At 39.3% G+C, this 14450-nt stretch overlaps 2 protein-coding genes across 2 annotated transcripts; both read left to right on the top strand.

Moving 5' to 3' along the window:
* Positions 1-2479: 2479 nt before the first annotated feature.
* pus1 (pseudouridine synthase 1) lies at positions 2480-6100 on the top strand. Its single transcript, XM_050053569.1, has 6 exons — positions 2480-2818; positions 3047-3267; positions 3359-3496; positions 4899-5001; positions 5093-5799; positions 5880-6100. Exons 1-6 carry the CDS (start codon positions 2755-2757, stop codon positions 5910-5912), a joined length of 1266 nt encoding a protein of 421 aa, XP_049909526.1. The 5' UTR covers positions 2480-2754; the 3' UTR covers positions 5913-6100.
* Positions 6101-7176: 1076 nt separating this feature from the next.
* On the top strand, positions 7177-13982 carry noc4l (nucleolar complex associated 4 homolog). The gene is made up of 15 exons (XM_050053568.1): positions 7177-7350; positions 7502-7622; positions 8602-8708; positions 9262-9369; positions 9512-9661; positions 9775-9877; positions 10007-10041; positions 10129-10179; positions 11250-11361; positions 11496-11556; positions 11695-11805; positions 12701-12864; positions 13058-13140; positions 13347-13460; positions 13591-13982. The coding sequence occupies exons 1-15, from the start codon at positions 7198-7200 to the stop codon at positions 13708-13710; spliced, it is 1593 nt and encodes a 530-aa protein (XP_049909525.1). The 5' UTR covers positions 7177-7197; the 3' UTR covers positions 13711-13982.
* The last annotated feature ends 468 nt before the right edge of the window (positions 13983-14450 follow it).

Below are 14450 nucleotides of genomic sequence, written 5' to 3'. Positions count from 1 at the left end.
ATAGTCAAAATTAATAATTAAATGACATCATGGTGGGTATTGTACATTTAGTAAGAAAAAAAGAATATTTATTACATGGGGAAAGTTTAGTTTAAATGTGTTGTAGAACTATTACTGTTACTTTATCTACATAAGATCAAATATTTTGGTATGAAAAGCTGCATTTTTTATTTAACCAAGTATCCTGTATCATAACTACATGTCTGACGATTGTAACAAACCAATCCGCATGAAAATTGGTTGAGAATTCAGTGAGTAATGATGATTTGAATCATAAATAGTCTCCGGCCTCAATAGACATACATGCATTAAGGCAGTGCGGCTCCACCTGGGCAAGATGGCGGCCGCGTTTACTCTTGCTCCAATGATGAGCGCCGTTGAATGCGGCATCTACGTATATATATCTATGCAGAGGGCTGCTATTTTACTTTGTACACAAATTCTCACAACTCATGTCATTAACAGTGCTATACAAGGAATTTCTGTTGCGGGTAGGGATATCATCATCAGTCAACTTGCTGACGATACCACAATCTTTCTAAAAAATGCTAGTCAGATACCTGTCGCCATTCATGTAATTAACCACTTCTCAGAGGCCTCTGGTCTATGTCTAAATATAAATAAATGTGAACTGTTACCTTTAAAAGATTGTAATATACAAACTATTTGCAACATTCCGATTAAGGAAGAAGTCACATACTTGGGTATTCTTATTTCTAAAGATCAGAAAGTGAGATGTTCATTAAATTTTTCTCCAATCATTAAAAAAACTCAAAACAAATTGAATCAGTGGCTGCAAAGGGGCTTATCTCTAAAAGGCAGAGTGTTGCTTACCAAGGCTGAAGGGATATCTTGGCTTACATACGCAGCTCTCTCTTTACACCTGGACAGTAAAATTTGTAAAAATATTGATAGAATGCTTTTTGACTTCATCTGGAAAAATCGTACACATTATATCAAAAAAAGTGTTGTGATGAATAATTATGAATCTGGTGGGCTCAACTTTCTGGACTTTAATACACTAAACAATACTTTTAAGATAAACTGGGCTAAGCATTTTCTAAAAAACCCTGTCTCAATTTGGAATTTTATTCCCCACTATATATTCTCTCGCTTTGGTGGTCTGAGCTTTATTTTGAACTGTAATTACAATGTGGACAAACTCCCTGTAAAACTGTCCACTTTCCATAAGCAGGTCCTTTTAGCATGGTCTCTCATTTATAAGCACAATTTCTCACCTCACAGGTATCTAATTTGGAATAACAGAGATATTTTATATAAAAACAAGTCACTCTTTTTTAAGAGTTGGGTACAGAATCAGATTCTGCTGGTGGGCCAGCTATTCAACAGAGAGGGGTGACTTTTCTCTTATAGAGAGTTTCTGTCAACATATAATATTCAAGTTACGCCACGAGAATTTGCAATTGTATTTGACGCCATTCCATCAGGCTCAATAATGCTTTTTAGAAATACTGGCAGATCTCCACCCACTTCTGTCTCCCTCCCAGCTGTGGCTGAATCACCTGTTGGAAAAATCTGTTTTTCTAAACTTCCTCGAAATAATAATATTCGTGCCTTGTTTCAGAAAGAAATTGTATCTATTCCAAATGTCATGTTTTACTGGAACCGATTTNTTCTGTCTCCCTCCCAGCTGTGGCTGAATCACCTGTTGGAAAAATCTGTTTTTCTAAACTTCCTTGAAATAATAAGAATATTCGTGCCTTGTTTCAGAAAGAAATTGTATCTATTCCAAATGTCATGTTTTACTGGAACCGATTTGTACAGCATTGACTGGAAAAAAGTTTGGATGATTCCTCACAGATACCTGATAGTGAACAAGGTGAAAGAAGTGTCGTTCAGAATAATTCACAGATATAATCATTACATGGTTAAATTTAAAAGAGACATCAATACAAACTGTTCTTTTTGTGAAGACCACCCAGAAACTGTTTTGCACCTCTTTTGGTATTGCTTACACACCAGAACATTTTGGCAAAACTTCAGCAGACTTGTCATTGACCATATTTATAAAGACTTTACCTTATTGTGGGAGAATGTGGTATTTTGCTTTTATAGAAGTCAAAGTAAAGAAAATATGTACTTCATTATAAATTTATTAATTTTGTTGGCAAAGTTCCACATTCATAAATGTAAATTCACCAGTAAAAAACCTAATTTTATATATTTTCTCCATGAAGTTGTACATTATATTAATTTGATTTCTGGCTCCAACAACAGAAAGGCAGTTAAAACTGTCAACATATGGTCCTCTTTCTCCTTTTAATAACTTATAAGCCTCCCCTGGCAAAGCTTCATTTGTCCTTATTTGTATTCTATATGTTCATTCACTATTATATCTATCTATCTTTGTAAGTCACATCTGAACTGTAAACCATTTTTTGCAATAAAGATGACAAAAAAAAGGGGGCTGCTATGACGTATACAGAAACGAGAACTCGCCAAATCGCGCGATATTTACACCCGAGGTCAAAGTTGATATTGGCCATGTGTGTGTTGCCGTACATACTACAGAACTCATACAGCTTCATTTTGCACTTTGTTTATGAATATTTATAAATGTAGGCATTACATTTAGGTTATAAGGCTGACTTACGTTTGTAGGAAATAGTACATGTCGTCAGCGGAAGTTAGTTTTATTTGAATTTTCTGTTTCGCTCCGCATTAGCTTCCGTAGTTCATTCGCTATGGCAGTTTGCATCCTTAAACGTTAGCTGTATGATGGCTTAGCGTGACATGCTTAAAATCCGACCACTGCTGAGTGCCTTAGTGAACCGCAGACTGACGTTAGAGGGAAACGGTAAGCAAAACAACACAGACGATGTGACATTGAATGTATTCTGCTGTGTATGTTTGTTCCTGTTATCCTCTCAGTACTAACATATCGCTTTAGTTTGGTTAAATGTGTGTAAAATTAAACTAAGCCTTACAGCTAGGGCATGACATGATGCACTACTGCCCATGTAACATAGAGGTGGCTGTATATGTGAACATAATTATCACTGAAGATTTGTTGTTTTCTTCTCAGGTGGCCTTTCTAAGTTATTTTGCATGATGAGTGAAGGACCCAGAGATGAGCAGACAGCCAAGCAGCTGAAAAGAGCCAACGAGGAAAATGAAGCAGAGAAGGTGCAGGCTACTAAAAAACTAAAAGCAGAGGGAGTAAACACTGAAGATGAAAAGAAATACCCCAAAAAGAAAGTGGTGCTCCTCTTGGCATACTCTGGGAAGGGTTACTATGGCATGCAGGTACAAACTGTAGCTGGTTTTCCTCTCAGCTCCAAGCACTTTATCTTTTTTGTTAAAGTCTTTCTAAATGTAAATGTTTGCTATGTTTCAGAGAAACCCTGGAACCTCTCAGTTTAGGACCATTGAAGATGATCTGGTCACTGCACTTATTAAATCAGGCTGCATTCCTGAAAACCACGGTAACGACATGAAGAAGATGTCTTTCCAAAGATGTGCCAGAACAGACAAGGTATGGGTTTGTACATCGCTGAGCTCCTCTGCCCTTTTTCCAACACTAAGGCCGCATTCACACTGGCGCTATTCGATCTGCTTTGAACGAACCCTGGTCCGCTTCCACGGATAGTTCGGTTCGTTTGGAGTGGTGTGAACGCTCATTCGAACTGAAACAATTAGGTTTGAACACCAGAGTAAAAACAGAAACACCAAGACTGCATAAATATGGTCCTGGCTAATCGATGAGCCGGGTTTTCTTCTTCCACATGCTTTTTTTTCTTCCTGGTCAGTGGTCATTTCAGGTAATACCGCCCCCGAATGAGCAGCTGTTGTAACTATGTGACGTTGTCCAGGCAGTTTGGTCCGCTTAAAAAAGTGCAGTGTGAAACTGAACCGAACCAAATGAAGGTGTGAAATCTCTCAGATCCTCAGACCAGTTGCTCCTGGTAGTCCCGCTATTGTGCATTCGCAGTAGTTGTTTACCCTTTTCAATTAAGTGTTCCCCCTTCTGTAGACACGTTTAAATCTAGGCTGAAGACCCACATGTTTTCTAAGGCTTTTGACAGCCCTTATGGTTTCTGTTTTATCTTTCATATTTTATTTTCAGATCTTACTATTCTGTTCTTTTTTTTTCACTCATTTACTTGTGCATGTTTTTGGGTTTGCTATTTCCATGTTATCTTATTTTACTGTAACTTTGGTCACTTTTTAAACGTGCTTCAAAAAACCAAATTTGAATTTTGTACAGTGGGCACAATATCAATTAATTTAATCAAATATTCACTAAACTGTGATGTCTAACTGTTGTATGTCATAAGTTTTAAATGTAGTGTAATGGGTGGTGTTATCATATTTTTAAAGTGTGAGGGCTGTTGTGAAACTGCACCTACTAAGGGCAACAAATTTTTTTGTTTTGGGTGCGTTGGTACAATGAACAACTAAGAAAGGACTGCAGAGGAGATACCCGCACACCAATACAACTGGGCTGGACAGCAACAAAACAAGTTCACAGTCTGAAATCCTTGCAAAAAAAAGTCAATTTTTGAGATCTGCACAAAAAGAAGGGTGCTTAAAGTGCAAAAAATAATAAAAAGTGAATAAAAACCACAGCAAACGTTTCAGTCCCAGACTATCATCAGTGCTTGCTGCTGTTGTTATTCACTTTTTATTATTTTTTTCCACTTCAAACACCCTTCTTTTTGTGCACAGATGCTCTAAATAAATTGACATTTCTTTGCACTGATCTCAGCCTGTGAACCTTTTTGTGGCTGCTCAGCCCAGTTGCATTGATGTGCAGGTATCTCCTCTGCCATCCTGTCCTGATCATATTTTAAGAAGCTTTTATAAGTGTTTGCATGCTTCATTATTTTCGGTGTGTCATTGTGACTAACTGTGCTTGTGTATGTGTATTTTTTTAGGGCGTGTCTGCAGCTGGCCAAGTGGTGTCTCTAAAGGTGTGGTTGATTGAAGACATCATTGAAAAAATCAATGAGCATCTGCCGCCACAGATCAGAGTGCTCGGTGAGACATTGGTTTTCATAATCTAGATTTATTAATTGGAGCTGAGTGGAGTGGTTGTATCATTCAGCAATTTTTATTTTTGTTCCAACAGGCTTTAAACGGGTGACACAGGGTTTCAATTCCAAAACAAACTGTGATGCTCGTACATACACTTACATGCTTCCTACAGTGGCCTTTGCCCCTAAAGACTATGACACTGGGGATATATCAGCCTTCCGCCTTGAAACAGAGACACTCCAGAGGGCGAACCGCCTGTTCGCTCTCTACAAAGGCACCCATAACTTCCACAACTTCACCTCTCAGAAGGCTCCAAGCGACCCCAGTGCCCGCCGCTACATCACAGAGATGTCCTGTGGAGAGCCTTTCCTCAACAGCAATACTCAGTTTGCAGTGATCACTGTCCGAGGCCAGAGCTTTATGATGCACCAAATCCGCAAGATGATCGGCCTGGTGATCGCAGTGATAAAGGGCTACGCCAAGGAGGACGTGATGGAGCGGAGCTGGGGACAGGATAAGGTGGATGTCCCCAAAGCTCCAGGTCTGGGGCTGGTTCTGGAAAGGGTTCACTTTGACCGCTACAATAAACGGTTCGGAGGAGACGGGCTGCATGAGCGGCTGGAGTGGGACCGCGAGGAGGAGGCGATCAAGGCCTTCAAGGAGGCTCACATCTACCCCACAATTGTTGAGACGGAGTGTCAGGAGGGCTCCATGGTCAGCTGGATGTCCACACTTTCTATCCATGACTTTGAAGCTACAGCCACAGCTACTGACTCACAAGACAACAAGGACCAGAAACAGGTACGTAGAAGTCATACCTGATATTTGACATCATAAAGCTGTTTGTTGCATTTTAATTTTTGCTTTCCATTTTCCCGCAGGAAAATGCAGATGTAGGAAACGACTCTGATTAGGTCACCCTGCCTGCTGAAAGAAAAGACGTCTTCTCACCAAAACATTTTTTCACTTTTGTTGGGATTTAGCTTTCATTTTAGTATATCTTCCAAGACTGACTTTTTTTAGTGTGATAAAATTCTGATTCTCTTATACAAATGTTATTAATTAAACAACAAGATAATAAAAACCTCTGTGTTCTTTATCGGACCCTGACTGTTTCCTTATGTTCATTTCACTCTGTAACAAATGCAGATGCTCACTGCCGACCTGTGTCTCAGCCCCTAGTACTGCTGGTTGTTAAGCTGTTTGACTCTTTGTCAAGTTATGCAGTGCAATACTGGCATACCCATGTGTGCATCAAAAGACTTACTGGTTGCTGCAGTCATTCTGCCTGTTTGTATTGGCTATGAAAAGATTACATCACCAAAACTCCACTGTAAGAGCAGGGACAAAATTCACTCTCCAGTCTTCATGCACAAATGTGTTTTAAAGTTAATCTGAAGCTAATTTGAGGGTTCCACACTTCAGTGTTAGCCAAATCAAGTGTCTATGTTTTGTAAAATCTTAGTGATCAATCATTCATTAGGTAAATCAGCCTTTTTTTGTGCCTTTTTTGTTTAAGACGTTCACAAAGGAGCGTGATGTTCATGATCTGTCTTCAAAATGTGTAGCACGTAAATGCTTTTTGTTGAAAGTTATGCAAGATCACTGACAAAGCCCTTGATACCAAGCTTAGATTGTGCTGATAAGAAAATATTTTATTTTCAGTCCATGTGTATTAAACTAGGAAAGTCAACATCACAAAACAAGTAGTTTTTACATCAGAGCTGCAGTGGCAAAGATAGTTTTTACATGGGACATAATATATTTTATCATACTGTACAGTTACTAATTACTTTAATTCTATGTTTGATCAGAAAGAAATATGTTGACTAAAAGGCAATCAATATAAATGTTAGATAAAATGTCTTTGGTGGTAAAACCTAAGCCAGAACTTCACCCTCCGGTCACTAGGGGGCGACACAACAGTTGATAGTGTGAGACTAGTGTTACATTCCATGACCGCTAGATCTATAGTAAATTAGAACGTTCATCTTAACTATTATTGTAGCACTTGCACTTCCACGGGCGTGAAAGATAAAAATCCAAACGTATAAGCCTGCTTTGGATATATTTTGTTAAATATACCCTAAATATAATTTAAATCATACGTTAACAAAATATCTAGGATGTTCTATGATATTGGGGTTATATTTTTCGTATTCCTCAAGTGTCACCTGAACGCAGCATTGCATAGCAATCATGGCGCCGGCCAAGAAACGCAACGTGAGTTCGGCAAAAACAACCGAACACAGTGTAAAAACAGCCAAAATTGACCTAAATACCAAAGTCGAGAGGATACTTGAGAGTCGAAAAAACGCCAACGATGTGTTTGACATCCTCGAGTTCCTCCAGGTAAATAAAAACACACAACTAAGACACACTGAGCATCTCTACTGAGTACATGCTAGTTAGCTAGCTTTATTGACACCAAACAAGATGTGTACTTGTATGGGTTTACAAGTAGTACATTCAGTGTGTCTGTTTTCTTCGTGTCCGTTTGCAGTCAGAAAAAGAGAAGGATGTTGTCAATGCTGTCAATGCCTGCAGCAAACTGTTCTGCACCTTGTTGGAGAAGAAAGAGCTGTTTTTGGGGAAACTGCCTGGAGAGGAGGAGGCACTGAGTGGTGAGTGATTACCATAGTCATAATCTAATATCATTATATTAAATGGTAGGTATGGGGTGGATGCTAGCAAGTTTCACACCAACACTGCTGTATCTACTGCTCATGAGGCTGATGGGCTATTAAAGTAGTGCTTGTATGTATGTAAGAAAATTAATTTAATGAAAGTCAAATATTTTAGTATTGATTAAATAACATCTAAGTTATGAGACAGTTTCCACCCCTCTTTTTCTCTTCATTAAATTATAACAAACAATCAGTCATACTGGATAAATAGGCAAAGAAAGAAGGAAATTAGATTACTAATTCTATGAAAGGATCATTTATAGATTGAGATTTACCTCCTGAGACCCTGTGTCCTCATATGAGGACATCACATTTTGGGTTTACTTGACCTTATTCTTCATTCTACTTCACTTAAACCTGTTGTCCTCATTTGTGGACACTTTTTTGTATCTTCTAGTGGTAGTAAGAACTTGTTAAGTTATGATTGATATCGTTTGTAGTTTAATATGGCAACAAATTTGACCAATTTTAGCAACAATAACAAGCTGAGACAGTGTTAATTAGGAAGTACTCGTTTGAGGACATTAGGACTTAATCAACGTTGACAGTGTTTGTTTTTTTATACTTACTGGGACCCCCTGATCCCAAACAGGTAGGAGAAATTAAAAATGTATACAAAGCAAAAGTTTGGGTATCAGGAAAATATGAAAGTCTCTGAGTAAATTTTAGCCACTGACAGGAAGTTCTTATGTGTCACAAATTTAAAAGACTCAAAATAGCATTCAGTATCAGTTAAAAAAAACTTAAAAGATGGAGTTGAATCAAGAACTTTAGTTGTTTGAAAATTAAATTTCACTTTTGAGCGTTTTTACTCCACCGAGTTTGTTCATCACACGAGAACATGGTTTCAAATTCTCACCAGGGTTGCAAATCATACCATCATTCTGTTTGTCTGTGTTTATCCTCTGTGTTTCAGGAGAGTACAGTGCTGAAGAGAAGTACCACATGTTCATGCGACACCGTTACAACAGCTGTGTGGAGATGCTGCTGGAGCACCTCAGCCATGAACTCCACGGTGTCAAGGTGAGTTGGCTGAAAGCTTGAAAAGAGAAGGTGCTCTTCATGTAATATTGTGTTTGAAAGGATACTGTAGTGTGAAGTCATGATTTTTATTATTTTATTATTTACTTGAGACTAATAAGGGTCACATCAAAGTGAGGCTACATGATGAAACATGTGCAAGAAGCTTTGTTCTAAGTCCACATATTTTTTCCTCTGTACTTTTTGAGCACAAATGGATGGCAGACATGATGACGTAGTGACGTAGACTGGTATTACTAACAATATTGTGGAGTCAACATCCTCTTTGATAATAACAATAAATCAACAATGGTCTGCAAGCTTTTATTGTTGAAAGCCATGAAAATAATCAAGTATTATTTGGTTTATTATTGGCTTGTGTACTGCCATGACGTTCCAGCTCAGATCCCCAGATGCCAGTCAACATTTATATGTTATTAGAAGTTGCATTTGAAAAAAACCCCACTGTAATTATGCTGGGCTCAGGGACCTGAGAAAAGAAATCTGTCTGTCTGTGTTTTTTAGTACACATATATAAATGACTATCCGATTACAGGAGAGTGCCCTGTGCTGCCTGATGAAGTTTGCCGCAGCAGAAGGACAGCACCCCCTCGAGGACTTGGACTGGACTGAACACTACAGCTTCCCACGAGAACTCATCCAGGTAGTGACCTTAATAACTTCCCTATGTTCTCAGCCAAGACAAGAATTAAGGCAGTTTTTCACAGTATGTCTGCAAACATTAACCTTTTTCTCATCAGTGGTCTGGGCGCCTTCTGATATTTCTGTTATTATTTCATGCTCAGGCAGTGGTGGACAGACTGCTCTCCAAAACTACAGACAACTCCCTGCTGATCTCCAGATTCCAGGAGTTCCTGGAGATGGAAGATGTGCGCTTTTATGTCATGAGCTCCATCCGTGAGAGTGTGGGCCAGGTCATGGACAAAAGCAAAGGGGTAGGAGAGCGTAGCTGTCCTGTAGCTGGTCTTGTTTGTTGCTTTCACTGTTACAATTTGAATTTAGTGAATACTGCTTGGTTTGCTGACTGCTGTTGTCGTGTTCCTCTCAGGCACTGGTGCCCATATATCAGAACAATGTGTTCACCCTCATGTCCAGCATCAGTGTACCGAGCAAGGAGTCAGAGCTCACTAACTTCATGGTCAAACAGGAAGGTTAGACCTGTTTTTTAATACTGCCACAATGCCATAGCGTGAGTTTCTGATTTGTTGAACTTTCCCTGTGTGGGGAGAAACGGCTGTTTCTTGTTGTTGTGATTTTTAAAGTGATGTATGTATTTCCAGCCAAGCATGAGGACTGGAAAGCTGCTAAACTGAATGTAAGTAAAATCTTTTTAATCAGACTTTTTTCTGGTTGCAACTGTAATGTTTCCTGAAACCATTTTACATGTTCTTCCTCATTACAGGAACACAAGCGTGTCTTTGAGAGGATGTGGCTCGGCTTTCTCAAGTACAAGGTATCATAAACATCTTGATTGCACAGTCATGCCTATTTTTTTTAATGTTAATTAAGAAATAAACCACAAGAGGCTTGGTTTAAAGCGATTTTAATACAGTTAAGGGGCACTGTTAGCTGTTCTAAAATCAATATAAACATGGCCTCAGATGGCTTATTGCTTTTATAAAACATACTTACTGCATAAAGCTGGTAATGTTTCATAAAGTCGACAATTAAAAATGCAATAATTTACTGATGACAAATAATAATTCTTCTGTCAAGCATTGTAGTTCTTAAACATTTAGCACAACACAGTCGGCTAGGAGAGTGACAGTTGCTTTACGAATCAATGGCCCCATTGGCTCTAGCACAACTTATGTAACGTTTTCATCATGTTGCAGTTGCATTATAACCACATATGTGTCTACCATCCACAACTTTTATATTCCCCTTAACCGAGCTGTTGTAATTTGCCAGCAATATAATTTTTGTTACAAGGTAGCCCGCTTACTTGCTGAAGCTACACTGTGACAAAAATGATATCTAGCTAAAAAAAAGTGAGCCTAATAGGCTGCTAATAAAAATATTCAAGTGTGTAATTTGTCTGCTTTGGACAAGATAAAAGGCTGGTGGATTGGGCGGCAGCAGTAACGACAGGTATTTCTCCCATGAAGGAGGGACAGGACAGGACAGGACAGGACACAGTGGGTACCCTGGCTGCTCAAACATAAATCCCAGCAGGCTCTGTTTGTTTATTTTACAGCCTCTTTGTGGGTTGTGTGCATTCAGTGAATGACAGTGTTGCATACTTCTGACCGTTCTCACCCTGGTAGATGATAAATGACACTGAATGATAGGTGCTTAATTGGTCAGTAATATTAGGATTCTAATGCAGTCACAGCTGTGTGTTTATCTGTGAGTATTTTACAATGGCTTCACACATGGCTCAGCCAGTTATACTCAATACTGTCAGCTATCAGTTTGATAAAAAAGAATTCTACAATCAAAATGTATTCTCTGGACACACCTGTGGCACTGTGCCACCAAGACAATGCTTTGTCTCATTAATTTTTCATCTCTCTGTTGTAGTTGCCAAGCAACATGTATAAAAAGATCTTGGTGATCCTCCATGACTCCATTTTGCCCCACATGAGTAAACCCACTCTGATGATTGACTTCCTGACTGCTGCCTATGAAGTTGGTGAGTTGTGAGCTACTACTTTACTTAACTACTTTAAAATAGGTAAAATGGCACATTTACATCTGGTGTCTGGGATTTATTATTTCTATAGGATGATGCTAGTAATCAAGAGATGGTGTTTTTGTTTTGAACAGGTGGAGCTATCAGCCTGCTGGCTCTCAATGGCCTCTTTGTTCTCATACATCAACACAACCTGTGAGTATTGCATGAAAAATTAATTAATTTGGACACTTTTAATGGTCACATGAATTACAGTGAAATGTTGAGGAAATTTGAACACAAAATGAGGCTCCATCATTAAATACTGTACTATATTGTGTGTGTGTTTTGCAGTGATTACCCAGACTTCTACAAAAAGTTGTACAATCTGCTCGAGCCTTCTGTTTTCCATGTGAAGTACAGAGCACGCTTTTTCCACCTTGCAAACATCTTCCTTAGCTCCAGGTAAGATCATTCATGCTGCCCTAAAATGTTTCTTTCACTCTCATTTTATCCAGTCATAGTTGTCTTCATCCAACCACATCTTGGATAGGCTTTAGGTCGGGAGCCAGGTCCAGCCACCATGATGCTTTCTGCTACCTTTTTTTCATTACTGTTTCCTGTTAGCACCCCCAACTCAGGGCCGTTTGGTCTCAGGGGACCCAAAACCCATTTCTTGGGACATGTTTCTAGTGACATGATGTAAATGCAAATATTAGGGCACTATGATGGCATAAATAGTCATACAAGTATGAAATTTGGCAAGGAGTATCCTGACACAAAGGGGAAAGTTGCAAAATAAGATTCTGGGGCTTGCTGCCATTTTATTTCAAAATATCACACACAACATCCCCCCAAAAAACAAAAATGTGACTGTCGGTTTTTACAAATTCTCATCAAAAATGCTTATTTTTCACCACTTTGTGTTTAATATCACTGCCTCACTTGCATATAGAAACCTTCCCAAGTTGATAAGGTTCAATTTGAGCCCCAGTTGACCTTTCTGTCTTGAAAATGACACTTGCTTCAGCCTAAAATGTCACTATACCTCATGGAATTTTCAGTCATTAGCCTTCCAGAGAGTCTACTTGCCAATAATGTGAACCAGGAAGTGTTGAGTTCCCCAGAATTTTATGTTAGAAATGATGAGCGCCACAAAACTAAATGGAGGTCGGAGGAAGTGATAGTGCAGGAGTAGCTGCTGGAGGGAATGTGGTTATCTGATTCATACTGGCTGTATCTGGGACACTTCAACTGTTAATAATTTGTTCATACCATTCTAGATAATGACCATGAAACTCAAAAGGTGTATTTAAATGACTAACATACATGCTGTTCATGTGTTTGTGCTTTCCTCCAGTCACTTGCCAGTGTACCTTGTGGCTGCGTTTGCCAAACGCCTGGCCCGTCTGGCTCTCACAGCACCGCCTACAGCCCTCCTCATAGTGCTGCCCTTCGTCTACAACCTGATCCGCCGTCACCCATCCTGCAGAGTCCTTGTTCACAAGCCCAGCGCAGAAGATGGTGAGTGTCAGTCACTGTCCTGTGTATGATAGGAATTTCATCAGTTTATAAGCACTGAAAATGTTTTTAGATTACCAGTCCAATTCATTAATTTTAAGATAGCTTGTAAGAGTTAAGCTGATGTACAATCTTCTACAATCCAAGGAAGCATTTCAGGATATATGTTGATGTTTGGTTCTCTTCATAATGACAGAGCTTTTGGAGGACCCGTATCTAATGGATGAAGAGGATCCTGCTCAGTGCCGTGCCTTAGAGAGCAGCTTGTGGGAGATTAAGGTGTGTACAGCATGTGATGGTTTTGGGTTTACAAATGAATCATCTATGACGCTGACTGCTACTGAGCTGCGACTTGTGTCGGCCAAGGTTTCAGTCACGTAGATTGGAAAACAAGATGAAGTCATGTACATATAGGAGTGTAACTTAATAGAAGCGTACTTAATCGGCAATGAAAGTTTACATTCTGTTCTTGTCCTTTTCTGCAGACACTGCAGAAACATTACCATCCAGATGTGTCCAAAGCTGCTGTGTCGATCAACACACCTCTACCAGAACAAGAGGATGACATCAGCGAGGTGCTGGAGATAACGACATATGAGGTGATCTGCGTCCTTCATCTTCTTCTGTGGTGTTAACCCTTTAAATAGCAAATTTATCAGTGTGTAGAAACTAAATGGAAGTTAACTCCTATACTCATAGTCTTAATATGTCTCATGTTCTTATCCGCAGCTGATGGAGAGAGACCTGAAGCAGACTCAGATCAAGAGCGTCCCACTGGAGTTTGAAACTGCCACGCAGTTACTAAAAGGAGGGGGAGATGTGTTAGCACAACATTTCTGTCTGGAATAAAACAAGTCAAAACAAGAAGCTGCGTTCATGGTGTGGTGTACATTTCTGGGACCAGTTCATCTATCGTGACGAATGATTTTCAGCTGTTTGGCCTGAACAGGGAGTGTGGACCGACTTCACCGTCAGGGCAGCGACAGCAGTAACAAGAACAACAGAATTGTGTTTTTATTTTTTACTGAATGACCACTGATGTTTTTGATTTCAAACTATTGTACATCAGTAAAAACCTTTTCCAAAGCTCGTTGTCAATAAATCTGTTTATTTTTGGCACAGTTTGCGACTGCTAAATGAAATAAGATATGAATGTATGGTTTTAATTTATATTAAATTTAGAGGCTGAACAGAGTACTGTATGGCCAAAATGGTCTGTGATGGTGATGCTGCTCTACGGTGCCTGCTTTAGATCATCTTATGAGACTTAAACAGTTGGTTTCAGGCTCACTACTACAGCAGCCATCAGCTAAAAAGCTCTGCTAAACCTGTGCTACATAAGAACCACACTTCCTCAGCAGCTGAAGACACCAGTGATAAAGGAGAATCAATATTGGATTTCTGTATGTCAGATGGCCAGAAACACTTCAGCTGAAAGACAACCTGTGTCTGTTTGATGTATCTTTTGCTAACATGGCAGCCTAACATCTAATAAAGTAAAGAGTATGTCAGGGCTGTGCTGTGGAGCTTTTCTGTTGCCACAAAAAACAAAAGTAATGCCCCTTTAAAAGGTGCTGCATAGCCACACA

Source organism: Epinephelus moara, chromosome 9 (assembly GCF_006386435.1).
Source record: "Epinephelus moara isolate mb chromosome 9, YSFRI_EMoa_1.0, whole genome shotgun sequence".
NCBI classification, from domain to species: domain Eukaryota; kingdom Metazoa; phylum Chordata; class Actinopteri; order Perciformes; family Serranidae; genus Epinephelus; species Epinephelus moara.
Note: the sequence above shows the minus strand (reverse complement) of the source record. Positions and strands in the feature narration are given on the sequence as shown.

Coding starts and splice junctions, on each gene's coding strand:
- pus1 (XM_050053569.1), top strand. CDS start 2,755: ATGCTTAAAATCCGACCACTGCTGAGTGCCTTAGTGAACCGCAGACTG. Junction 3,268..3,358: donor AGGGTTACTATGGCATGCAG/GTACAAACTGTA, acceptor GCTATGTTTCAG/AGAAACCCTGGAACCTCTCA. Junction 3,497..4,898: donor GATGTGCCAGAACAGACAAG/GTATGGGTTTGT, acceptor GTATTTTTTTAG/GGCGTGTCTGCAGCTGGCCA.
- noc4l (XM_050053568.1), top strand. CDS start 7,198: ATGGCGCCGGCCAAGAAACGCAACGTGAGTTCGGCAAAAACAACCGAA. Junction 7,351..7,501: donor ACATCCTCGAGTTCCTCCAG/GTAAATAAAAAC, acceptor GTCCGTTTGCAG/TCAGAAAAAGAGAAGGATGT. Junction 10,180..11,249: donor TCGGCTTTCTCAAGTACAAG/GTATCATAAACA, acceptor TCTCTGTTGTAG/TTGCCAAGCAACATGTATAA.